Source organism: Vulpes vulpes, chromosome 6, assembly GCF_048418805.1.
Source record: "Vulpes vulpes isolate BD-2025 chromosome 6, VulVul3, whole genome shotgun sequence".
Taxonomy (NCBI): Eukaryota; Metazoa; Chordata; class Mammalia; order Carnivora; family Canidae; genus Vulpes; species Vulpes vulpes.
Window position 1 is genome coordinate 87,939,071 of NC_132785.1, and position 27,453 is coordinate 87,966,523.

The 27,453-nt window shown below is 40.8% G+C and overlaps 1 protein-coding gene across 2 annotated transcripts in view; it reads right to left on the reverse strand.

The window, feature by feature from the left end:
- CDKL1 (cyclin dependent kinase like 1) overlaps positions 1-27,453 on the reverse strand; it is a 56,161-nt gene that overhangs the window by 19,555 nt on the left and 9,153 nt on the right. For both annotated transcript variants that reach the window (XM_026000736.2, XM_072761500.1), the window contains exon 2: positions 6,441-6,562. In XM_026000736.2, coding sequence (XP_025856521.1) covers positions 6,441-6,562 — 122 coding nt within the window. The remainder of the gene's footprint in view (positions 1-6,440; positions 6,563-27,453) is intronic.

Sequence of the window (27,453 nt, forward strand, 5' to 3'; positions counted from 1 at the left end):
TGCTTTCCTTGTAGGCTGTTCCATAAACAAAGTCAAGTTATAATCAGAATGGTATAAGTAAAATTCAGGATGAGGGAAAGTAGGCAATTGGGTTGTTGTCATTAGGCTGAGCTCCTTACTTACATCCATCCCCAAATTGGGAGGGTCTTGACATTAGAGAAAACATATACAATCAGTCCAATCTAACAAACCGGAAGCCATGTTTTGCTTTGCCTGATGTAAGTTTACCTCTGCCCTGATGTGTTGGTTTCACAAAATGACTCTCAGAAAGTAATCTTCTGTCTCTCCCTTCCAAGATTTTGAGTAAAGGTTATACTGTGACCCTAATGTCCTAATAATAAAATTGAAATGAGAGAAACATAAACAACTGCTGTATGATAATGAAGAGATCAAACTCATTTTTAAAAATATCATCAGATACATGAGAGATGGGAGAGACGATGAAGAAAGAACATAGATCTTTTCCAGCATTCTTAACACTTCAGCCATCCTTCCAGCTACTGCTCTTCTAATGTGAGACAGTACAAGAAGCCAAACAACATTATCAAAGCTTTATTTCTACACAAGGCTACAACAAAGATGGGGAAGCAAGGACTGACCAAGCTCCTAGAGAAATAATATGTTCTTAGGAATTTATCGATAGAAATATTTATGCCAGTGGTTGTTCATTGTAGTCTTGTTAGTAATAGAGAAAATCTAGAAACAATCTAAATATTTATCAGTGGGGGATTGAATAAAGAAATTGTGGTATTTTTGTATAGTGGAATGCCATGCAGCCATTTAAAAAAAATACAAAAGTTGATGTTTAGAATCGGGACACAGCTCCTGAATACACTTTAAAAAATGCCTAACTGGGGCAGCCTGGGTGGCTCAGTGGTTTAGCGCCTGCCTTCAGCCCAGGGCGTGATCCTGGAGACCTGGGATCGAGTCCCACATCGGGCTCCCTGCATGGGGCCTGCTTCTCCCTCTGCCTGTGTCTCTGCCTCTCTCTCTATGTGTCTCTCATGAATAAATAAATAAAATCTTAAAAAATAAATAAAAATAAAAAATGCATAACTTATGAGGTAGAATTCAATCCATTTAAATACAGATATGTAAAGAAAAATAATTAGAAAACAATTTCTCAGCCTGTTTATTTTATTTTTATGTTCCTGTGTTGCCCGAAACATCATTGAAACAAACAGTATGTCACTTTCGGTCTAAAAAGAGATTTTTATTTTTATTTTTTAAAAGATTTTATTTATTTATTAGAGAGAGCTCAAGGTGAGGAGCAGCAGAGGGAGAGAGAGGGAGGAGCAGAATCCTTGTTAGATACAGGGCTCAACCCCAGGACCCTGGGATCATGACCTGAGCTGAAGGCAGACACTTAACCAACTGAGCCACCCAGGCACCCATAAAAAGGAGAGATTTTTAGTGTTTTTATAAAATTTGTGGAATTCCACTGCCCAAAACTGAAAATATGCAGTAGTAGCCTTTTCCCACCAGATGTTCTTTGCACAAAACTGTATTAGAGTCAGAGGCAGACCCAGGGGTAATGGAAAAGAATCAGTATTGTGTCTGGTAGCACTTACAGAGGAGTAGAAAAATGAGGAGGGAATATGGAAACTTAGTCATTTACCAAACTTTGACAGAGGAGAGACCAGCAGTTGAAAGAATAATAAGTACAAAGTGTATTAAGTTCTGCAGAAGATAAGGAATGGAAATACATTTGTTTTGAGAGCAAATACAAACAATATGAGCACAGCACTGGGAATTATAAGGATATATATTTATGTCACTGTAGCAGGATATATATCTTGGGGCACAAACTTGCTTATTAGTAGCGACATGAATTTGAATCTTCTCCAAAAGCTTTCCAAAAGAGTCCAAGAAGTGACAAACATGATAATAAAGAGATGAATTAGCGTCCATTTCAGATTCAAAGTAGACAGATCTTTGAGTCTGATTTGGCAAGAATTATTTTTATTATTTTACTAATTAAAACATTACTATAGTGATAAATGGAACATGGAGGAGATATAAAATACATAAAATAAAGAATATCTATTACAATGAAAACTCAACAGTATCACTATTGAGATATTAATAGTGTATTATTTTTCTTTTTTCTATCTATATATAAATTCTATGAAAATGAATACATTTTTATTATAGCATTTTTATTCATTTTGCAATTACTCATGAACATTTTTCTATTTCAAAGTATGTTTTATCTATAAGCATGATTCTTAGTGGCCCCACTGTATTCCATTGTAAAGATATGCCATAATTCACTTAACCAATCCTCTATTATTGGACATTTCAGTTGTGTCCAATGTTTTAACCATAAAAAAATCCTTTAACAGTGTGCTTGGCTGTATCAGTCAGTAGAGCATGCAACTCTTGATCTCGGGGTCATGAGTTGAAGCTCCATGTTGGGTGTACAGCTTATTTACAACAAATTTTTAATTAAAAAAATAACATTAAAAATCCTTTAACAATAAACACTTTTACAACTAAACCTTCATGCATGTCCTCAATTATTTTCTCATGGTAAATTGTTGTTAGCAGTAGAATCGCTTAGTCTGAGATTATGTCTAAGGCTTTTAATACATGATAGCACACTGCCCTCTGGACAGGGTGTTACAGCAGTGTACGGATAATTCCCTTTGACAATATTAGGTTTTAGAGTTTTATTTTTAATTTTTTAAAAGATTTTATTTATTTATTCACGAGAGACACAGACACAGAGAGAGAGAGAGGCAGAGACACAGGCAGAGGGAGAAGCAGGCTCCATGCAGGGAGCCTGATGTGGGACTCGATTCCGGGTCTCCAGGATCACGCCCTGGACTGAAGGTGGCGCTAAACCGCTAAGCCACCAGGGCTGCTGGTTTTAGAGTTTTTAATTAACATAACTATCTTAAAAGGAAAAATCATCAAAACAGTATTATTATTATTACACTTCTTCAAAATCATTTTGTAAGTATCAGTTTATTGGTTTGCTAACTTGGTCATTCCACAACAAGTACTGGGGCTGTACCAAGTGCCAAGAATTAAGCTACGAGGTGCTGGGGATACACAGGGGAGGAAGACCCAGCTCTTGCCCTTGAAGATTTTATAGTTTTCTGTGCAAATGGGGTATGTAATGGAAACAATCCCAGAAGATGAGATGGATGTTAGAGAAAGGAACTCCTGACTCCTCAGTGTCAGCTAAAAGAGTCACCACACAGAAGTCATATGAGTTGTATCTGAGGTGTATCTGTACCACCACAGAAGGGTGGTAGCCTACTATCGTCCTGCCATCAGATGTCAAAGCAAAACTCTACTTTGCAATCATAGTTATCTGGTACAGGAGAATACGTGGATTTATGACAAACACAATATACAGCTCCATTTTGAATTGGAAATAAATGTTTCTGGATAGTTCTGTTTGATAGTGCCCATTTTACTGCTGCTAATGCCATGGTGAATCAGGATGCTCAGCAGGTGGTGTGAAAGAAGATGATTTGAAGAGAAACTGATTTTAAAAATCTGCTTCCATGCATACCTATCTTCATCCCTGACAGCCACTCACCATGAGCCCGCCATTTTACCTTCTGATTACAGGATTTTACGCAGAGGACTGGCATGATCCACTCTGTATTTTAGAAATGTATGTACTCAGAAATACACGAATAAAGTGATCACAGGACATTCTCGGGCCAAGTGTACCACCCTATGGAGGACCTCACCTGACCCCAGGATGGGAAAACAGTGGCATTAGCACACTCTCCTTTGTTGATATTGTTTAACAGAGGCTGAGGAGAACAGCAGTCTTCTAACCATTAGGGTATCACATCCACAATTCATACCATCACAGACCTGGAAGTCCCCTTCAACTCTATCTGGTCCTAAACTCATTTTCACAGGTCAGAGTGCCTGGAAGCAACTTGCCAAAAGTCACACATGTGACACCAACCCACTTTTACTGGGAATGTGCTTACAAAGTGTTATTTTATTTTATTTATTTATTTATTATTTATTTATTTATTTATGAGAGATAGAGAGAGAGAAAGGGAGGCAGAGACACAGGCAGAAGGAGAAGCAGGCACACAAGGAGCTCGATGTGGGACTCAATCCCAGGACCCCAAGATCACTCCCTGAGCTGAACGCAGATGTCCAACCACCCACGCGTCCCACAAAGTGCTATTTTATAGTACGAGATTCTTTAATTGAAAAAAAAAGTTCCTATGAATTTCAAAATCATTAATTGATATGGTTTAATGACATTTATTCCTTAACAATGACAAGCAAAAATTCAAAATAGCATTTAAAATAGCTTGGAGAATTGCCAAATAGTATAATGGAAAGTAACTTCTATTTTTAAAACAAACTAACAACAACAACAAAAACCCTTAAACTTCAAAATAAATGAATATAATCTGGCTTAGAATAAATCTTATTTTTCAATTTTGCTCATTGATTAGCATTCCTTAGGTCAATCTTATATTTGACAAACCATGGCACATTGTCATTTGGAAATGTTTCTTATACTTAACCACATACATATCTACTGGTCTTCCATTTCCCTTACCCACCTCCATTTTAAAGCAGTTTCTATTTCCTGGAACTATATCACATATTCTAGCCAGTGAGTTAAACAAACAAACAAACAAACAAAACAAAACAAACCTGCTTTCAAAACTCTAATCACTCCTCACCTTGTCCTTTTTTCCTTTTGCTCAAAGTATATGCCAGAAAACTACTCACTCTCACCTGCCTTCAGCCCCCCCATTAATCAGTGTTTCTAAGTATTTTCCAAGTGACTCAATCTAAGACGATTAATCAGACTACCTGCAACATCTTCCTAGTACCACATAGCCAGGAATAATTTATACTAATAGGTTTAATTGAAGTGTCAGTTGCAAGATGTCAAATGAGCAAATATCAACATATTAAATGTTTTCTCCTTTGAACATGATTTCTCTGTATCAGTGATTTCTTCTGTATCAGATGCCTGTTCTCTTGGCCCTCTCTGGCAGTGTAAATTAATACCAAAAGCCTATGCCATGGTCACTTACAAACCACAGACATTTTAATCCTATTTGCCTGGATATCATGGCTGATCATATGAGTACCACCACAGGCAAAGAGGAAGCTCTTGGTCAGGGCTCGAAAGCATTGTTGAAAGAGCCACAGCTTCCAGTCACTGGAGTGTGAATGTAAGCAGGAATGGGGTGCCATTCTACCCCTCTGATATCCAACGCCACTCTGCGTATTATCCCCAGCCAAAGCTGGGCTCCCAGGAGCCCAGTAAAAGGAAAGGATGAGATATCCTTCTCTGCTCACTTGTTTTAAGCCTCCTCACCATTCAACTCAAAGGCCACTTCCTCCAGGGTGATCTTTGACCCCACTTTGAATTATATCTTCCAGGGCCTGCTAATCATTCTAGCCTCTCCATCTGGCCACAGTGATTGGTCCCAGGGGTAAGCTGCATTGCCTGAACCTGAAGCAGTAAGTCTTCCACTGAACTTTATAGCAGATGCTACATTCTTCTAGGACTTTCCTCTAGTAGGGCTAGAAGTCCTACTTCCCTGTAGAAGGGCTACACAGGGCTACATGGCCTATGGCCATGCTTCCTAGTTCAATTTTTTCCTTCCATCACATGACACTTGCAAATCCCAAATCCTCCTTATAAGACTCATGTGCAAGGTAGAATGAAGCCAGAAGAGAGAAGAGAGAGAAAAAAAAAAAATCCACCACTGATGGTGCTCTGCCTTTGAAACATCAAGCTGAGGAGGAGTGGGTAGGCACCAAAATCTAGCCTATGCTCTGCTCACCAGAGGAAAGGACACAAGGACACGCACACCACCCCCCTCTTTTTTTTTTTCCAGACAAACCTGTCTGCTTACCAAGCCTTCTTGTAATACACACAAAGCAGCTGCATGTGCTACAAAGGGATGTGTGATAAGATCATCAGAACCTCCAGAATCTGCCCATCCTTCCTGCCACATTCTTTTTTCACTTACCCTTGCCTCAGTGGATTCTTATCACTTGTCACCAAAGAATTCCTGATCAATACAGCAGACCAGATATCCGGATCGCTCTGAGTGAAATGCCACGTTTGTTCTAGCCTAAACCTCCTATGGCTGTTGTCTTTGGACTCTTGCTTTCAGTCTCCAAGTCCTTACAACTCCCTAATCAGGCATGACTAACTAATAGTCTTCCTTTTCTTTCTCAGAGACACAGATAATATAACAAAGAAACCAAGTTCAACCTAACAATGTTGCTGCTTTTTTTGTGAATATGATGAGTTATGATCTCATTCCCAACCTTTTCAGTAACTCTTCCGCTGTCAAGCCCAGCAGCAGAGAATGCTGTGCAAACACTGGCTGCTCTTGCCTGGTCTGCAAAAGAGCCATTGCAAATCTTAAACCCTGGTGTGTGGTGCTGTGTTTCATGTGTAAGGAATGATTACTCACCCTCTTTGGTGTCTATCCAGCTCATGGAGAACCGTGTGGTCACAGTACTCAAACACCAGGTGAAGCTTCCGCTTCCTTCTGAAGACTTCAAGAAGGTTCACGAGGTTGGGATGTTTGAGTTGCTGAAAATACAAAAACACAAGATGCTAAGCTGAGGCTGTGAAGTCTGGCTTTCTCTAATTCTGATCCAAGAAAAAGAGGGCTGTTCGTCCTTTAGGGAGTTTCTTGCCTTGGGTTGAAGGAGACTGTAGACAATGATCATACTGCTCATTAGCAGCTTATAAATGACGACAACTTCACCCAGACGGATGGTGAAGGCAAAGAGAGAGATAAGAAGTCCGGAAACAGGGTGATTTTTAGTTAATGCAAACTTACCCTGTAAGGCTCAGATCAAATGTCCCTTCCTAAGGAGGTGTCCCCGAATCTCCTCAGACTGGTTCGGCGTCCCTGCCTGCCTCATAACCCCCCTGAAAGATGTCTCCTTGGTGATCCTTTAGAATTACTAAGTAATAGTTCATTTGACTGTTCAATGTCCTCTGCTATCAACAGATACAATAGATACAATTCACTGAAAATAAGTATCATGACCTCAAGATTCTCGTTTTCTCAAAATGATGTGGCTGAAGTCCCAGCATGGGGCCTCACACATAACAGACATTCGATAATGATTTCTGAATGAATGAGTAAATCATGTTTCCTAGGTTGATGAAACACTTTAAAACAGAAGAATCCCACTGGAAGACACCCAGGTGGCTCAGTGGTTGAGTGTCTGCGTTTGGCTGGGGTTGCGATCCTGGGGTCCTGGGATTGAGTCCTGCATTGGGCTCCCCGCAAGGAGCCTGCTTCTCCCTCTGCCTATGTCTCTGCCTCTCTCCCTGTGTCTCTCATAAATAAATAAATAAAATCTTTAAAAAACAACAATAGAAGAATGAGGAAGACTGTAATCTTATGTGCCTGAAGGTGTATATCTAGAGAAAAAAAAAAAAAGGTCAGGAATCAAACTTGTGTTGCCAAGGATAAATCTTGTAGTTAGCTTCCTGGACCCTTGTGTCCATAATCCTATCAGAAGGACAACAATTAGGCAAATGAATTATAGAGAGGAGAGTCAAAATGATTAACTTCCTTCAGGATGTGAAGGCCTTCAGGCAGCAGTTTAAGAAACAAAAGAGGAAGCCGTAAAGTTTCTTAAGACCTAGTCTCAGAAGCCAGGTGACACTACTGCTGCCTCAATTCTAGCAGTCAAAGCAAAGCACAAGACACCCCCTGGCCCCAGATTCAGCCCTGAAGAAGCCCAGGATGAAGTACCTGAAGAGGAGGGAGGCCCAGGTATCCTAGCTGAGCTCAGCCCCCAGCCAACTCCCACCTATACTCAGCTGTAAGAATGAACCCAGGCAAGACAAGCTGAAGGAACACTCCACTGAGTGTTCTCTGAGTGTCTCACAGAATTGTGAGAAATAAAACATCATTCTTGTTTGGAGCTACTAAGTGTCGGGGAGGTTATGCACCATCAGAGCAACAGATAACCTGTACTGGGTCACAAGGGGACTTCTAGAAACTACGGATGCCCATGCCCCATCCCCAGAGACCCTGAATTGGTCTTAGGTAGGGCCCAGGCCTCTGGCTTTTTCCTCAAAAATTCTCCAGATGATTCAATATGGAGCTGGAAGTATTAATCATGGACAAGCAGATACTTCATAAGTAGTAAAAGGTGGAAGGAAAAAAAGTGAAGATTCTGAACTACCTGCTGCATCACATTTGTGCCAGCAATGAGAAGAGAAGTGGCCAGCAAGAAATACTAAATAAGACAGTTACTTTCTCGTTTTCTTTGTAAAATCCCCCTGTATCTTCAAGTTGTGAAATTCCTCCTCTAGATAGTACATATGATTAAACAAATATAAAACAGCCACGATACCCTAAGGGCTGTTAGTCACATGCGGGCTTTAGAACAGAGGGCACTCGAAGCTACAAACCCCACATTTATGTCATCCTACCTGGAAACTTTTAGCCTGAGCTAACATTTTCCAGAACAGTAGGATAGATTTGACCACTGTCTCAAACCAAAGAATTGCATCAGCTTAGATGTCTCAAACAGAAAGCAAAAAAAAAAAAAACCAGTTCAAACAGGCTAAGTGGCAGCATGATGACAGAATCAACTAAAAGAGTTTTACTTTCAGGCTGGGAAAAATCATTGTCCATAGGACCAGTCTTCAAATCTTAGATTCTTTAAAAAAAATTTTTTTAAAAAATATTTTATTTGAGAGATGGGAGTGTTGAGGGGGGTGGGAGTGTTGAGGGGGAGGGAGAAGCACACTGTCTGCTGAGCATGGAGCTGGATGTGCGGGACTCAGAGCTCAATCCCAGGACCCTGGGATCATGACCTGAACCAAAAGCAGACACTTAACCAACTGAGCTACCCAGGCACCCCCAAATCTTAGATTCTTTTATTTTTCCATGTTCCATATGTAGTCCTCCCTTATATCTCTAGACAACCTTTTAAGCACAAGTACAAATATATCTATTAGTTGAATACCCAGACCTTCTCCGGGTTCCAAGACTGGTACCTCCACCCTGTAACATCTGGATGTGCAGGGCACTGGTACCTCAGGGTAAAACCCAAAGGCCTTCTCAATTTGGACTCTGCTTCTGTCTCTAGTCTCATCTCTCATAACTTCCCATCAAATGCAGTGAATTTCTCTCAGTCCATTGAAGGCTATGCTCCCTCTCTTCTCAGGACCTGTTCACCTGATTGTCTCTCTGGAACACACCCTCATCTAGACGTCACTTTCTCTGTCCAGCCTCCTCTCCCTAGCTCTGCCACACCTAGCACGAACTAAAACAACTGTAGTGCTGGAACCCAAGCATGGATACCCCACAAAAGGTGAAGGGGCACCATCACAACAGTATCCCCTGAACCAAGTGGGTCTATAAATAAATATACTACACCCATTTTTCTATTACTATTCACCTTTGGAAAACCTGACCGTAGTCACTGTAAGATATTCTTTTCAAATAACATGCAGATTTCTTTTCCAATTTGTGGCTGGTGTAAGTAAAATGTTGATGAACTACTTACTTGCTGGTTGACCTTAACTTTGAATAATGTTGGCCCTCAATTTCCATCCGCAGGAGTAGGAAGCCAAAGGGCTGCCATGACAAGCCACATAAAGCATACTCAACAGCTTCAGGCACACAGCTCTTCATGAAGGATAACTGCTAATATTATTGGGAGGTAGATCTATTTTTATTTTCTCTATTCAGTGTATTCAACATTTACTTACTTATTTATTTTAATGTGCATAAAGTCCTAAGGATATGGAGACAAATAAAGCAAGTCCCTGCCCCTACCCTCATGGAGCTTGGAACCTAAGAGGGAGAGTAGATATTGAACAAGTAATTACAGATATGATAAATGGTACCAAAAGCAAGTTAAAGGGTGCGTAGTTTGTGGATGGTGAGTGGTCCAGGGAAGATCTCCTTGAGGAAGTTAGGTAGACACCATCTACAAGCACCAGAAATACAACTTTATGGCTCTAGAGATGGCCAAGTTGCTTTCCAAAAGGATCATTCATATTTACACCTGTGTCATGAGCATGAGAGTACTTTTACCATATCATGGCCAGCTCTGAGGTTCATATAGACATTTAAGGTTTGTGATGTATATTGTCAAATCACTTCCAGCAACACAGGTCGCATGACTTTTAAACTGCTTATCTCTCCTAACCCCCTCTAAGAGATAACTTGTATATAATCGAAAATGGCCAATCACTTATTATTCCACTTATTTTCAGAACAAATTTAATTGAGAAAAGTTGATCACTAAGACTAAATTCTAATTAGGATTTATAAATATTAAATTAGAAAAAACTTTAAATTAATTAGTCACTGCATCTAGGCTGCCAGAATTCTGAGTGAGCAGAACACATTCCAGAGTAGCAAATATCTGGAAGTCATTCCCTGTTCTGGCTAATGCTCAACAAAAATTTAACAAAGATCTACAGAGCACCTGCTCTGCCTCAGGTGCTGTTCTAGGCTCTAGAGATACATTGGTGAATGGGGCAGAAGTCTCAGGCATTAAACAAAGGAGTGTCATGAAGAGCTCTGTATATAGAAGACATTGGGCTACCTCAGAGAAACTGTTCCTGAGGAAGTGGCCTTGAGCTGAGTCCTGGAGGGTGAGAAAGTCAGGAGTGGTGGGAGAGGTGGCTTTCCAGGTAGAAAGGGGAATTAGGCCACTTAAGGAACTGAAAGACAGTGTGGCCTGAGGGTCAAGTGCATGGAACTGAGGCCAGTCTGACAGAAGCTGAGTCCTGTAGGACCTTGAGGGCCATGCTAAGAAATTTACACTTTATCCTAAGTGTAATGAGAAGCTACTGGAAGGAATTTTAGCAAGATGTGATATGATAATACCATTTAGGTGTTTTGAAGCTCCCTAGAGTGGCCAGATACAGAATGGCTTGGAGGAGGCAATATGGTGAGAGAAGACCAGGGCAGACCCCATTGACAGCTGAGAGAAGATGGTGGCTTGAACCAGGCAGAGGCAGGAAGATGGTGAGAAAGGCACTGTTGGGGGACATATTTTTGTTATTAGAATGTTCAGGGGGCACCTGAATGTCTCAGTGGTTGAGTGGCTGCCTTTAGCTCAGGTCATGATCCCAGGATCCTAGGATCAAGTCCCTCCCTCATCAGGCTCCCTGCAGGGAGCCTGCTTCTCCCTCTGTTTCTACCTCTCTCTGTCTCTCATGAATAAATAAATAAAAATCTCTTAACAAAAGAATATTCAGGATGCAGTGATAGACTGGAGGTGAAGGATGAGGGAGAGGGAGGTATAACTACTGTTTTGGGCAGGTTGGCTTGGCAGGGACTCTGAGAGAACAAAGCAGAGTCATCAGGTTGGCTGGAGTTGGAGCTGAAGATAAAAGCTGGGGAGTCAGCATGAGTGTAAGTGAAACCATGGGTAGATGCAATTTCCCAGTAGAGCAAGCAAGAAAGGAAGAGGACCGCAGAACCTCACTACCAGAGACGTATGGTGGGTGAGGAGGAAGCAGAGGAGAAAGGGAAGAAAGTCCCCCAAGATAAGAGAGAGGACAGCAGAGCATAAGGGATGGCATATCATGGAAGGAGGAAGTGGCCCCAGTGAGGTGATGGAGGCTGCTCTAAGGTCAAGTGGGAAGAGGCCAAAGAGGCATCCCCTGGGTGTGGTCACCGTGTGACCTCTCTATAAGCAGCGTCAGTGCAGGACTCAGACCAGGAGCCAGGTCCTATGGAGTTAGCATGTCAACCTTATATGTCCCTGTCTGTTGACCTTTAATTATAATTCCTTCCTATTTCTCAGTGTATGAAGCCAAAGCCTCAGGCCTGGTCTTATTTGTCAGCATCATGATTTGCACACCACTTCTCACCAGTCGGGCCACACCAGCCTGTAGTTATTCCATATGGAGAAGGCTGGCCTGCTCAGACTCAGATCTACTTTCTCACATATAAAGTTGCCACCTTCATTGATACTGTTCTATTTTGGCTTCCCCTTTATTTTCTGTTTTGAAACACTGGTATTTCACATTATGCTGTGCAAAGAGGAATTTTCTCCGACACTGAAAAAAAAGCACTCCATTTTTGTCAGCCAAATTGAACCTGACCTTTACTTGGTTTCCCCTGAAGAGGTGAGGATGCTACATATCCTTCTTGGTCAGCTTCCTCTATCTGGTCATCTGTGCTATGTCTTTACCCACCACTGGCCTGTTGTGATAAGTGCAGGTTTCTCCATTTGCCAAGGGCAAATGTTTGGCTCGTTCAGCCCACAGCACTTTTTTTTTTTTAAAGATTTTATTTATTCATGAGAGACAGAGAGAGAGAGGCAGAGACATAGGCAGAGGGAGAAGCAAGCTCCCGGCGGGGAGCCTGATGCAGGACTCAATCCCCGGACCCTGGAACATGATCTGAGCCAAAGGCAGATGCTCAACCACTGAGTCACCCAGGTGCCCCAAGCCCAGAGCACTTTGAAGAATTTTGTACCGGTTGTCAACATTTCAGATCAGGAAATGTTACCTTAAAACCCTGGTTACCAGGATTCTCTTGAAAACGCGGCAGATCTAGCGATATTGGGCCTGCTGTCTTTGTGCCATCAGTGAGCTAGGGCCAAGAGGCAGCTGTGCGCTATAGATAAGGCCCGGATGCTTCAGTTCACAACAGACCCCACCATTGCCTACCGTTCCCAGACACTAAGGTCAAGTGAAAGCTGTCCTTTTTCATCACTCTTGTGTGATGAACTTTCTTACATGACAGTTAAAAGTGAGATATTTAATGTACCCATGTTTCTATCAAAAGTGAAAAAAACATACAAGCAATAGAAATGACTGCAGGGTCACCTGGGTAGCTCAGTCAGGTAAGCATCTAACCGGCTCAGGTCATGATCTATAATCTCAGGGTCTTGGAATTGAGCCCCCTGTGGGGCTTCCCGCTCTGTGGGGAGTCTGCTTGTCCCTCTTCCTCACCCTCTCCCCCCACCCTTCGTGCTTTTCCTATCTCTCAAAAAAATAAATATATAAAATATTTTTAAAAAATAAGAAATGACTGTATATCTGAGGCAATTTACTTGCAGAAGTGAAACATTTCTCCCACACCTGTCTGGCCCTTGCAGGTAGTGGGTTTGTGACCTCTAACCTAGGGAGACCTTGATGGTCGCATGTTTCCAGATTGACTAGTACACAGACTGTTACAACCATGATCTCTCCTATCCTTAGAGTGTTAAGGATTCTCATTCTTTGTGTAGCAAGTGGAGGGATATATATCCTGTCTGTGCTGTAGACAAAAGCAACGGTCTATTTTCTCAATGATCATATCCTGTTTTCCTTTCAATAGCGTTCTTCTCCCACAACTGTGACATAATAAAAGAAGAGACATTAAATTTTAGGAAGTGGGAGCTGGCTTAGTAAGATGTTTTTTACAGGCCTTTATAATTCTTGAACTTGACTCTGTGTCTTAGTTACACATATACATTTGCAGGGATCTTTTATCAGTTAGCATTCACACAGAATGGAGCAAACTGATGCCCCCCTCCTTTATAATGATTAACCCTGAGGACTTCCCAAGGATTCCCAGGTCAGCATGTTACAGCCCTGACAAGCACTTGAGATCCAGCAAGGTTTGGAGCTCATCCAAACCAAGAAGTAGAGAAAGAACCAAGTTCTTCATATTTCCCCTCACTCTTCCTTCTCCCCGCGATGAATGCTCTTAAAGAAATCATGAAACTCAATGTACAAGTTAACAGCTGCAGTACCCAATTTGCTTTGATTCAGAAAGAATGCTCTAAATTTCATCTTAACCCCATTTACAGACTTGTGAAGTACCCGGTATGGTCTCAATAGAATGATGCCACTGAAGAATTCACATCATAAAAAGATCAGTTCTAAAAATAATATGTAGATATCATGCAATTCTGATCAGAATCCAAAAAAAGTTTTTGTGGACTAGATAAAACACCCTTTACATTCCTACAGAACTATAACTGTTTTAAAATTCCCAAGGGAAAAAAATAGTTGGGGCAACTTGCTTTACCAGATGGCAAAATTTTCAATAAAGTGCCTATAATCATTATCATCAGCATCAGCATCAGCAGCATCATTAATAGGCCAGCAGGCTATTGACAAAGAAGTGAACAAACTGAAGAAGCAATACAAAGTCTAGAATTAGATCCACTTAGTCAAGGGAAATTAAAATATAACTAAGGGAGTACTGCAATACAGTTGACAACAGTGTGCTTTATTTAAAATTGATTCTGGGAAAACTGGTTACCTATTAGGAAAAACAGAACCATATCTTACCACTCTACGTAAAAGAATGATTTTCAGATACGTTAAAAATTTTAGTATAAAATACCATAAATATCAGAAAAACATTTAGGAGAAACTTCCTATGACCTTAGGATGGAAGAAAGCAATCCTAAAAAAACAAGAGATCTAGAAGACAAAAAGATGAGATAGGCAAGTTTGGGCACAGAAGAATAAAATAATGTTGGGAAGATGACAAAAGTTCTGGAACAATAGGGATGTCTAGTGGCTCAGTCGGTTGAGCAGCCAACTCTTGGGTTCAGTTTAGGTCATGATCTCATAGGTGGTGGGATTGAGCACCCTCCTGGGCTCCACGCCCAGCAGGGAGTCTGCTTGAGGACTCTCTCCCTCTGCTGCTCCCCTCATTGTGCTCAACTGTGTGTGAGCTCTCTCTCTCTCTCTCTCTAAAATAAATAAATAAATCTTTAAAATAAAAGTTCTGGAGCTGCATAGTGGTGATGGTTGCACACTAATGTGAATGCCCTTAATGTCACTGAACTATACACTTAAAAATAGTTAAAATGATAAAATTTATGATATATTTATTTCACCTTAATAAAAAAAATAAATAATGTTGGTTTGGTAAGAAACAAAAACACTAGAAAGAATGTTGAAAGACAAATAATTGGCAGCGAAATATTTGTTATGACAAATAAAGGGCTACAGCCCTCCTATTACAAAGACATCTTATGTAGTATGAAGAAAAAGACACCCTAGTGGGAAAATGGACAAAAGATAAAAGCAGATAGGGACACCTGGGTGGCTTAGTGGCTGAGTGTCTACCTTTGGTTGGTTGTGATCCCCAGGTCCTGGGATAGAGTCCTGCAGGAAGCCTACTTCTCCCTCTGCCTATGTCTCTGCCTCTCTCTCTGTGTCTCTCATGAATAAATAATTAAAATCTTAAAATAGATAGATGATAGATGATGATGATAGATAGATAGATAGATAGATAGATAGATAGATAGATAGATAGATGATAGATAGATAGATAGATAGATAAAACCAGAAGAGGAAATACAAATGATCCAGAAACATGAAAAGACAATTTCACTAGTAGTCAGAGAAAGGCAAATTAGAGCAACAATGTGAAGCAACTTGTTTTGCTAACAGACAAACGTTTCACAAATTGGTAACGTCCAGTGTTGCCAAAGACATAAGGAAATGGACTTTTTCACACTTGGCTAGTTAGACTTTTGGGGAAAGTTACTAGCAGTATTTATTAAAACAAATGACCCAAAAACCATGGTCCAAAGATCTGAGCACATATCTTACCAAAGAAGAGATACAGACGGGAAATAAACATATGAAAAGATGATCAATATATTTTTTCACTAGGGAATAAGAATTACAGAAACAATGAGATACCATTACACATCTATTAGAATAGCTAAAATTCAAGATCAGCTGATGACACCAAATACTGATGACAATACTGAGCAACAGGAACTCTCATCCACTACTGGTGGAAATGCAAAATGGGGCAGCCACTGTGGAAGGCAGGTTGGCAGTTTCTTACAAAGCTAAACATAGTTGTACCATACGATCCAGCAATCACACTCTTAGGTGTTTACCCAAATGATCTGAAAATCTGTGTCCTCATAAAAACCTTCTCACAAATGTTTATAATGGCTTTATTTATAATCACCAAAAATTAGAAGCAAATTGTCTTCCTATATGCAAAAGGATAAAAGATTATGCTCCATACATACAATAGAATATTAGTCAGCAATAAAAAGAAATGAGCTATCAAGCCATGAAAAGGCATGTATGAAATTTAAATGCATACTGTTAAGTGAAAGAAGCCAGTCTGAAAAGACTACAAATTGTATGATTCCAATTATATGACATTCTGGAAAAAGCAAAACCATGGAGACAGTAAAAAGATTAGCAATTCCCAGAAGTTCAGAGGACTGGGGGAAAATCACAGGTGAAACAGGGTTTTTAGGGCAGTAAAATTATTCTGCATGATATTATAACGGAGAATATGTGACATTTTGCATTTCTCAAAACCCACAGAATGAGAGAAACCTAGGAACACATGACAGCTAAATGCAATGTAGTATCCTAGATGAGATCCTGGAACAGAAAAAGGACATTAGATAAAAATTAAGAAAATGTGAGTAAAGTACACACTTTAATTAATGATAATGTGTCATACTGGTTCATTAGTTATAACAAGTGTACCATATTAATTTAACATGTAAATAATAGATAGAACTTGGGGCAGGGTATATGGGAACTCTTTGCACAATCTTTTCAATTTTCTATAAATCTAAAATTATTCCAAAAAATAAAGTTCACTGAAACACACACAGAAGAACCCCCATCTTACCCAGCATATCACTTCTGGAAATATACCCTATATAAATAAAAGCACAAGTGCTTAAAGATATATTTACAAGGATATTTATTGCAGCACTGTTTGTAAAGGCAAAAAACTAGAAATAACACAAACATCCTTTGATGAAGAGGATGGCAAACTAAATTGTGGTACATTCAAAGCATGAAATAATGAATATTAAGCAACTATTAAAAAGAACAAAACTAACAGAGGCTTATCTATTGGCCCAATGACAATGATGCAATGTTGAACAAAGAAGGTAAGTTACTGAGTAATTTTATAAAAACATATGAAAATAGAAGTTAGAGTAATTGTATTAAAAATATATAAAAATAGGGTGGGGAGATAGAAATAGGTGAAAGAGATTAGGAGGTATAAACTTCTAGTTATAAAATAAGTAAGTCACAGAGATTAAAAATACAGCATAGGGCACATAGTTGATATTTTTAATTAATTTTTTACTGAGAGAGAGAAGGCAAGTGACAGGGGGATAGGCAGAGGGAGAGGGAGAGAATCTTAAGCAGATCCTACATTGAGTGCCAAGCCCAACACAGGGCTCCCCCTCATGACTCTGAGATCATGACCTAAGCCAAAATCAAGAGCTGGACACTTAACCAATTGAGCTATCCAGACGCTCCTAGTCAATAATATTGTAATAACACTGTATGGTGACTATACTTACTGTAGTAGCACTGAGTAATGTATGAAACTGTTGAATCGCTATGTTGCACACCTGAAACTAATATAACATTGTCTGTCACCTATACTTCAGCAATAAACAATTTAAAAATATATATGAAAATAGAAAGTATATGAAAAACTATGAAAAAGTTCTATTTTCATAGATTCTTTTTTTATATACTATTATTCAAAAACATATGCTAAGCCCTACATTGTGCTGAACATTATTCTAAGCTCTGGGATCACAATGCTTAACAGGGCTAACAAAATGCTCTCAGGGAGCTTATGTTTGAGCACTCTGGAAGGTGATAAGTCTCATGGATAGAAATAAAGAAGCTAGGGGGCACAGTGGGATGGTAGGGGGTGCAGTTTGAAACAGGGCAATCAGAGAAGACCTCAGTGCAAAGGTGGCAAATGAAAAAAGATCTGAAGAAAGGAAGAGCCATGGAGCCAGAAAAATACCCTAGGCAGAAGGATCTACTGGTCCCAAGGGTCTCCCACGGTACCTTGCCTGGAATGTTTGCAAACAGCAAAGAGGTCAGTGAAAGCCCATCTTTTAATTCAACTGTTGCTGCAGCAAGCAGCTTCCAGGTGGATGTCCAACCCCCTCCTCCCAGCTGCACTGTGTCCTTTGCCTCCTGCCTCAGGGCTTCTAGGGTGCTGAGGTACAGGGAGCTGGTGGAAGATTCTAACTTGCAGGAATTCATGCTCCATGTGGTAACCCTTGAGATTCTGGAACCAGATCCGTCAACAAGGGCCCCCGCTGCTGGTGGTGGTAAGTGAGGTGAGCGGAAGCCCTGAGGAACCACAGTGATGCAGTTTTAAGACTATCGCCAGTAGTGGCTTTCAGTGAGGTGCGGGTGGCTCATACAATAGCAGTGGCATGTGAATAGCATGGGCCCAAGGGAAATTACAGGGATTACTGAGTGAGCTGGCTTTTGTTGATACCTTCAGGTCATTGAAGAAAAAAAGAGAAAAAAATGACAGATTTGGGTTAGTCACCAGTAAATTACGAGAGTCAGAGGCCTCTGTGGCACTTTTGTTGTTGTTTTAAAGTTTTTTTTTTTAATTAATTCATGAGAGACACAGAGAGAGAGAGAGAGAGAGGCTGAGACATAGGCAGAGGGAGAAGCAGGCTTCCCACAGGAAGCTCGATGCTGGACTGTATCCCAGGGCCCCAGGATCACGACCTGAGCCAAATGCAGACGCTCATCCCCTGAGCCACCTAGGTGTCCCAGTGGCAGTAGTTAAGGAGACGCTGATCTCCTGCAGACACAGGATAGCCTATGCTCAAATCAGGCTTAAGACTTCAGAGTAGCAGAGCTACAGAGGAGACAATGTACAGCTTCAACAGGTCTCTTATGCCAAAGTCAGGGTCCTGGTGAGAAAAAAGAGGGGCCCTGGAATGGAGACATCTAGGGTAATGAGCCTGAGAATCCTAAATTCTCAAACTTCCCTGAGCCCTCTGGGCTGGGAGGAGCAGCTTCTGCCCTTTTGCCATAGGTGAAACATTTCCTCTCATAGAAACTCTGGAAGCACCAGAAGTATCCCTGGGCAGGTGTCTTCTGGGCAAGATGATGCATGTCCTCCTTAGATCTTCTCCCCACCTGCTCCAAGGGCCCACAGATTTGTATAACCAGGGCAATGTGGCCAGTGGGGCTCAAGCAGGGCAATGTGGCTCTTGCTTCAGGACGAAACAACTAACAGAATGACCACACTGGCTCATGTATACCAGCAGGAAGTCTGAGGGCCTTACAGTATGGCAGTGGTGAAATATAAGGCTGTAGAGGAAGAAATCCAATGAAATGTGGGCACTGTTCTGGGACTTGAGACTTAATTCCTGACAAGAAAGAGACACCTGAAGATAGTCTTTCCTTCCTCCACTAAAGCGGTAAGGAAGGCATGGGAAAGGAGGTCACTGGCATCTCTGAGCAGCTCAGCGCTGGCTGTCCTCTATATGCTGGAGATGCCATATAGATGGAACTAGGCTCTCTTGTTCCAACTGGAGTGAGAAGATTCTGGTGCTGACAGTGGCAAGGTATACGTAACTATCATCATGAGAAGTGGGGCCAAATGCCTTATTTCCCAGAAATCCATGCTGATGCACAGACAGGAACTCATCTACCATGGAGTTCTCATGGGTGAAAGAGAAGAGCACCTGACAGGTGTGCTACTTAACTTGTGTTACCAGAGGAAATTGAGAGATGGCAAGCAGAAGGTTGATGTTGCCTGTCAGAATGGAAAACTCCAGGCAGCCCAGGTGGCTTGGCGGGTTTAGCGCCACCTTCAGCCCAGGGCGTGGTCCTGGGGACCCAGGATGGGGTCCGACGTCAGGCTCCCTGTATGGGGCCTGCTTCTCCCTCTGCGTGTGTCTCTGCACCTCTCTCTCTCTCTCGTAAATAAATAAATAAAATCTTTTTTTTTTTTTTAACTTTTTTTTTTATTTTTTATTTTTTTTATTTTTATGATAGGCACACAGTGAGAGAGAGAGAGAGGCAGAGACATAGGCAGACGGAGAAGCAGGCCCCATGCACCGGGAGCCCGACGTGGGATTCGATCCTGGGTCTCCAGGATCACGCCCTGGGTCAAAGGGAGGCGCTAAACCGCTGCGCCACCCAGGGATCCCATTAAATAAAATCTTTAAAAAAAAAAAAAGAATGGAAAACTCCAGTTGCTCACCCAGTTTCTAGATCGAAGTTGGTGCATACAGCAAAGTGCTTTTGATCTAGTGACCGTACTGGGGGATCCTGCAATGCCACCACAAGTATTCCTCAATCCTTTCACAGAGGGATCTGTGGCTATTTACCAGAGTAACTGGGGAAAGGGAAAGTCTCAGACCTTTCAAGGGCTGTGGCTGGCTACAAAGTCTGAGCTGGCACTAATGTATAGGGACCCAAAATACTCTCCTGGCCCCGGGTTAGAGAAATGCCTCACAGTGGGCCTGATGGGTCCCTAGATTCACTCTGGAGGTTACTGCCTCCATGCCCAAGTGCATAATGAGGATGGATACACTTAGTTGTTCACAAAGCTTCACATTGGTTCCACGACCTGTGGAGTAAGAGCCAATATGGCCATAAGGATCAAAGAGACACCTCTGAAATTGCACACCCCCCACAACACAACACCGGTCAGTAAATCAGAAGTAAAATGACCTCTCATGAATAAATGATGGATTAGCACCATTAAAGCCTTAAAGATGCAGGGGTGGTAGTCCACATCGTATCCCCAACTTCAGTTCTCTGGTAGACCACTATAAAATCAACCGAATCACAGCTCCAGTTGCAGCTAGAGGGTCAGATGTGGTATCTTTTCTGGAACAGGTCTACAAAGTCTCTGGCACCTGGCATGCAATTCATCAAATCATGCATTCATCATTAATCTGACAAATATATTCTTTCCAATCCCTATCAGTATGGAGGATCAAAAGCAGTTCACTTTTTGTGAAATGTGGGTTTTGCCTTTTCTGCCTATACCACAATCCAAGGGCTTAGAGAATGCCTGCTTTACTGGCATGGAAATCCACACAACATCAGACCAAGAGGCCCGTTTTACAGAAAGGAGACATGACAATTAGAAGATGGCCATGGAATCCACTAGTTCTATTATATACCTCATTGTCCAAGCAGTCAACCTAATAGAATGATAGAGCCTGTACTTAGGCCCTTCAGGGATATATTCACTGACCCACATGGTGCTGTGTCTTCTGTGGTTAATCCCTGGAACTGGGAACCAGGAGTGGAAATAGGATTGGACTCTCTCATCATCATGCCCAGTTATCTACTTATGGAAATCATGCTTCCAATCCCCAATAATCTCTCAAATTTGTACGGTTTTAGGTGTACCTGATTGACCAAATGTCTATTAATAGGTGAGTAGTTAAATAAATGATAGGATTTTATATTACATTCAAATGATAAAATAGTATGCAGTTGTTGAAAGAATAAAGCCAATATCTCTGTGTTAACTTGGAAAGATGTCCAAGATATGGTGTTTTAAGTGTAAAATGGAAATTACAGAATGTATATACAATATGACAGCATTTGAATCTTTTTTTTTTTTAAATGTATGTCTTTGTGCAAGCACAGAAATCCCCTGGAACAATACCTGAGAAAGAAGGGCAAAGTCAATTTCCTTTTCACTTATATTCTTCTCTACCTTCAGTTTTTTTCTTACATGAGCATATATTACTTTATCATATGAATGGTTTTTTTAAAAGATTTATGTGTCTTCCCTATATTATAAAACCAAAATAAATATTTTGAAGTTAGTTTCAGAGAGCTGTCTAACACAACACCTTTGGTGGGGAGGAAACTATTTTCATTATTTAAAAAGCTATTTAATTACTACCACCATCTCCAACCTAGAGGAAAATATTCTGCATCCCTCATGGGATTGCTGAGGAATAATTCTTTAACACATTTGGTAAAGGAAAGCTTCATTTCATATTTCCTCCAAATGCCAAGAATCCCACATTAGACCAGGCTAATGTTTTGTTTTGGGGCCAACCAGAGAAGGAAAGGGAGTGACATATGAAGTGGGAGAGTACAGGGATAGAGAGGTGCCTGAAGTTTATTTATTATAAGTTTCCTATAGACAACATGGATGGAACAGAGTATGCCAGGCTGGTCCTCTGGCCACAGACCTAGGCTGAGATCTCTTCTGGATTCCTCTTAAGACCCAGCACAGGCTAAGGATGTACACGGTGGATGGTCGATTTGTTTTGCTGACTTATAAAGTATATGAAAGATTCCAGAAAAGAAGCAATGGTACAAATGTGGTTAAAATGAAAATATACAATGTCATAGCCAAAAATTAATGCAGCAATGTACTAACAGTCACAAAATAAGTGATCTGTTTCGTTTATACACCAGTTGATAGCTTCCACTGGTTTGGAAAGTCACTTTTCATCATTTTAACAAAAAAGTAATTAAGCTCAAAGTTTTCAAACAGGCAATTCTATCCAATAGCATTTTTACTCAGTGCTTTTAAAGTTAGTAAGTGATAAAGAAGGTTAATAATTAGCAAGAACATATGCCTGTGAAAGCAAATTTGTGCCTAAGACATCAATCCTGCCAAATTAAAAGGTGAATTAAAATAGTAAAAAAAAATTTAAGGGAAATTAAATATAAGCCTGGCCCATTAAAATTTTTTTTCCATTCTGTATAAAAAATACTACCTTCTAGTACAGTTTCATTATTTTATGACGATTATATGTAACACAGGTTGTTTACTTATAAATTTCATTTGCTGAAAATACTAGTAATATAACGGCCAAAAAAGAAATAGCATAATTGTATATATTATCAGTGTACATTATAAAATCATTTATTTTCTCCTCCTGTTCTGTGATATTTGATTCCACGGTCTCAGGTTTAGGAAGGATGTGTGCAGAAGCATTTAGGGCACTGACACATACTGCTATGTATGTGCTTAATCTCCCTACAAACTCAGTGTCTCTACGAAGGTAATCAGCCATCAGCTGTTGATTTCTGCTTCTTTTGTTCCTGAAATATTTGTGTGGCAGCTTTATTGCTTAGCAGTTCACTACACAGCAGAAACACAATCTTTCTGTATAAACAAGCTGTGAGCTAAACCAAAAATTCTTGTAGTAAACAAAACAGCCTGTTACTATTTGCAGTTAATATGTTATCTCATAAAAATAAAATTAAACAGGTCTCCACTTGTTGAACAAATAGGGAAAGACAATGATAAGGGGGATTTGTTTGGTTTCTAGCATGGTGGGCAAGGGAATGCTCTGCTTTATCTTCCACCCTATTGATGACCAGTTCCCATAAACTCCCAATATCTATCTAGATATTAATAATGAACATCAAAGAATCAGATCTGCCAGGCTCTAATGAGAATATCTGCATATAGTGAAAGCTCTACAGTCCAAAGGCCCGAAAATGAGTCTGTGGGCCAAACATTATCTGCAGATGTGATCTTCTTGGCCTGAAGGGTGTTCAACATTTTAAAAAATTACTTGTCAACATTTCAAAATCAAATTTCATTCTCACTAGAAGGAACCAGGGATTCTTGGAAAAGTGGCTGATTCTAGCAGGGGCAGGATGAGCCTGGTACATTTTGTGGTGACACACAGGAAAGTAGCACTCAAGGAACAGTGGCATCTATCAGGAGAAGGGAGCAGGATCAAAGGAGCCTCACATGGCCAAATGTGTGACAATTTGAGAATCAAAAAGAAGAATGACAGTGATGGCTTGTAACAAGCTGAATTAAAAAAAAAATCCATGAATTCTCTGTGATACTAAAGAATGTGTATATGAGGTGGGAGGGTGGTATACGAAGGAAAGACTTTTTAACAGGAAAACTGTAAGTAATGAATGTAGAAAGAATCTTTGAAAATAACCACTTTATAATAACTCTTATTATAACTGATTCAGGCAGAGCTCACTGGGTGAAAGTTGTAGGGTCACACAGTTGTGGTCACACAATCTCAGCATATCTCTCCACAGATTATGCACTAACTATAAAAGGGAAAACTTTACTATCAGGAAGTAAGGGAGACCCATCTTGATAAAGAGATCAAAGCTGAGAGCACCAATCATGGGACACACTGACACCAAGTACTTCCTACTGACAACTAGAGTGATGGACACAGCCTCACACTTGCCGTGGAGACAGCCAGATGGTCTATGTTGAAGCACATTCTGAGAAACAGCTGGCCTGCACTTTTCAAAAATGCCACTGTTAAAGGAGACTAAAGAGACATGACAACTAAATGCAATGTATGGTCATGGATTAGAACCTGGATTTAAATATACACTTGCAGTTAGGGTTATAGTTGTAGTTACAGTTATAGAAACTATTACTGGGACACTATGAGAAATCTGAGCACAGCCCGTATGTTAGATAATGGCACTGAGTCAATGATAAACCATATTGTGGAAATATATTGTGGTTACACAGAAGAATTCTAGCAGATTCATGCTGCATACTTAAGGAAATGATACAGACAAAAAAATATGGTGGGGTGTGTATGTGTGTGTGTGTGCGAGACAGAGACAGAGACACAGAAAGAAAAATGAAGCAGAATTTTCACAACTGATTAATGAATCCAGTTAAGGGTATAGAGGTATTCATTATATTATTCTTTATACTTCTATATATTTTATAATATTATTTTTCAAAACAAAAAGTTGTGGGAAGAAAACCCAGATTTTACATAAAATTCTGATTTCTGGCTTTTTATTTTTTATTTTATTTAAATTCAATTTGCCAGGGTGCCTGAGTTGCTCAGGGGTTGAGCGTCTACCTTCAGGTGAGCTCATGATCCTGGGGTTCTGGGATCAAGTCTTGCATCAGGCTTTCTGCAGGAAGCCTGCTTCTCCCTCTGCCTATGTCTCTGCCTCTCTCTGTGTCTCTCATGAATAAATAAAATCTTAAAAAAATAAATTCAATTTGCTAGCGTACATTATAACACCCAGTGCTCATCTCATCATGTGCCCCCCTTAATTGATTTCTGGCTTTTTAAGAAAAGACTCTGAGGGGTGCCTGGGTGGCTCAGTTGGTTAAGCATCTGCCTTTGGCTCAGGTCACAATTCCAGGATCCTGGCATTGAGCCCCAAGGCGGGGTCTCCTCTGGGGGGAGTCTGCTTGTCCCCCTTCCCTTTGGCCCTCCCCCACTCATTCTCTCTCTCTCTCTCTCTCTCTCTCAAATAAATAAAATCTTAAAGCAAAAGATAAAAAAGACTGAAAATCTAGCACCCTGGGCTTGCATCCTGTGGGCAGAGCAGTGGCCACCTGCCTACCCTTTGAACCATGAAGTCTCCAGCCTGTCCTGTGTCCACCTCTCCATTTTGTCTTACACTCAGCCCACTGCACTTCTTTATGTCTCCACTGTGATCCCCACAGACATTTGAGTTTATAACCTCATATAAACCATAACAGAGAACGCTGAACATGGCTAACACAATTTCTACAAAGATGTTACAAATGCATTTTGACAAGCCAATTAAACAAGTTGAAGAGAAGGGACCTAGTAATGGCACCTATACTAGCAAGAGCAGGACTAAATTATTAGCAATGTCTCAATTTCCCATTGAGACTTTTATTGAGTTGTGAAATATTATTCAACTGATATTGGGGAAATATTCCTTCAATAATATTAGGGGAGCAGAAGCCATTAAAAATTATGCAATCTCTAATTAGAGTCTAGGGCTAGGGAGCATTTCCATGGTACTCTGTCAGCATTCGGTAGAATGAGCTCTGACAAAAGAACACATGGAATTAAGCACTTAACACGCCCTTTGGCTAACAGGGACCCTTGACAGTTGTACTTGCCAGAGCACCTTATCATCCCTGGGATGCTAACTTGCCAGCAAAATTTCTGGCCTGATATTTTACAGCAGTGAACCTCTAGGAACAGATCATGTGAAGTGCTTCACGACCAGTGCCCACCTTTCTGCCTTCTCACCAATGTGTCTTTCTCTCCTATGCTACTTTTTCTTTTTTTTTTTTTTTACTTTTTTGACCCTCCACTTTCCTGCCCTTGTATCGTTAAGCTTGCCTGACCATGTTAGATATTTGCTCAAGAGCACTCTTTTTCCCCTCAGCAAAAAGTCAGTGTAGCAATGCCAAACACACATAAATCAAGGCAGTTGGGTGAGCCTTCTAAGCTGCACTGGAGCTTTCCCAAGGTCATCCAACAGCTCTGAGCTGATCAGAAACTGCATTTCTTAACTGTGGCCCCTGTCCCCATGCAGTACCAAAGCCCTATAGCCTCCCTGGAAGGTTACTGAAAGTGAGGAAGCAATAGGAAAAAAAAAAGTGTAGGGTTGGGGGAATGCTTTGAACATTCGATAGGTTATTACTATTCATGATTGATTGAAATCAAATGAAAGCATGTTTCTGGCACACAGAATACACTAAACATTCTCATCTTCCCAACCCCATGGGCTTCCCCCACCCCATATTTACCCCCAAGGGAGTCTTTTTACGCATTTTTTTCCTGATCACCTCATAATGAAATTTTTAATTCTACAAATATACTGTACATGTGTATATGTGGTATATGTAATCTGTGCTTTATAGGGTAGAAGTTACACTCCCCTCACCCATTCCCAAAAACCAATTTTCATCCTCTTGAGGGTGATACTGTTCTCATGAAGAAGGCATGTGTTATAATGTTTAGAGTAAAGTTGTAAATGGCCATTTTCCCCCATGCTCATTCTCATCTTTGTTGGTGGCAAACCCTAACTTTAACAGTTGAAAATAATCCACAGGGTTAAGGAACAAGAGTTGGAAAGAATTGTTGTTACTGTAAGAATCTGTGCCCCAGGCTCCCTAAAAGCCATGAGATCCACAGTGAAGGCCCTGTTGGAATAAAAGCAGGATGGAGCCTGAGGACAATCACTGAGAGACTCTAGAGTTGTGGTGCTGGGTGTAACAGGATGGTTCTGATGTGTGGGAGCAGCAAGGCATGGACATGGGGACAGATAAATCTGGGTCTGCGTTCCCACTTACTATAACCAGGAGGCCATGGCGAATCATTAATCATCCTGAATCCATATATGAAATAACAATACGCACCTCCTGAGGTTGTGATAAGTATAATTTGTGCATCCTCAGTAATGATACTTGGCAACTTTGCCCAAGTCTACTGATTCCTTCTGCTTGCTTGTATCTTGTTTTCTTGTCTTCTGGAGGCGAACTATTTCAATGTCCTGGCTGCTGCTTTCAGCGCTCGACTGATGTTCATCTAGTCTACTCTAAGGTCCCCATACCATTTGCCACACTGCTGTAGGTCTGCCCAGGTAACCTCATAGTGGCACTGTCCGGTCTGGTCCTTTACCTCAACTCCTCCGTGAGCATCTACTCATCCAACCACTGCTGTTGGAATTCTTTGCTTTCTCCTCCAACTATTCTACCATTTTCATTCCATAGAGAGAAGGGTTAGCATAAAGGCTGAGCAACTTTAGTAATAAAGTCAGCTTACATTTGTTTTGAACCACATAGCCCTTCCCTTGCTGGACATATAGAGAGTCCCTAGAAATTGGGTTGGGTTCAGTTAAGCCATCTGCTTTATGCAGAGCCAGTATTCACTTCTCACCATAGGCCCTGTGATGACTCCAGCCTATCATGCCAGACTTCTTGATGTAAGGTGATTTTCTTGCAGGAATTTTGTCTGTGTAACCTAGCTTCTGTCATG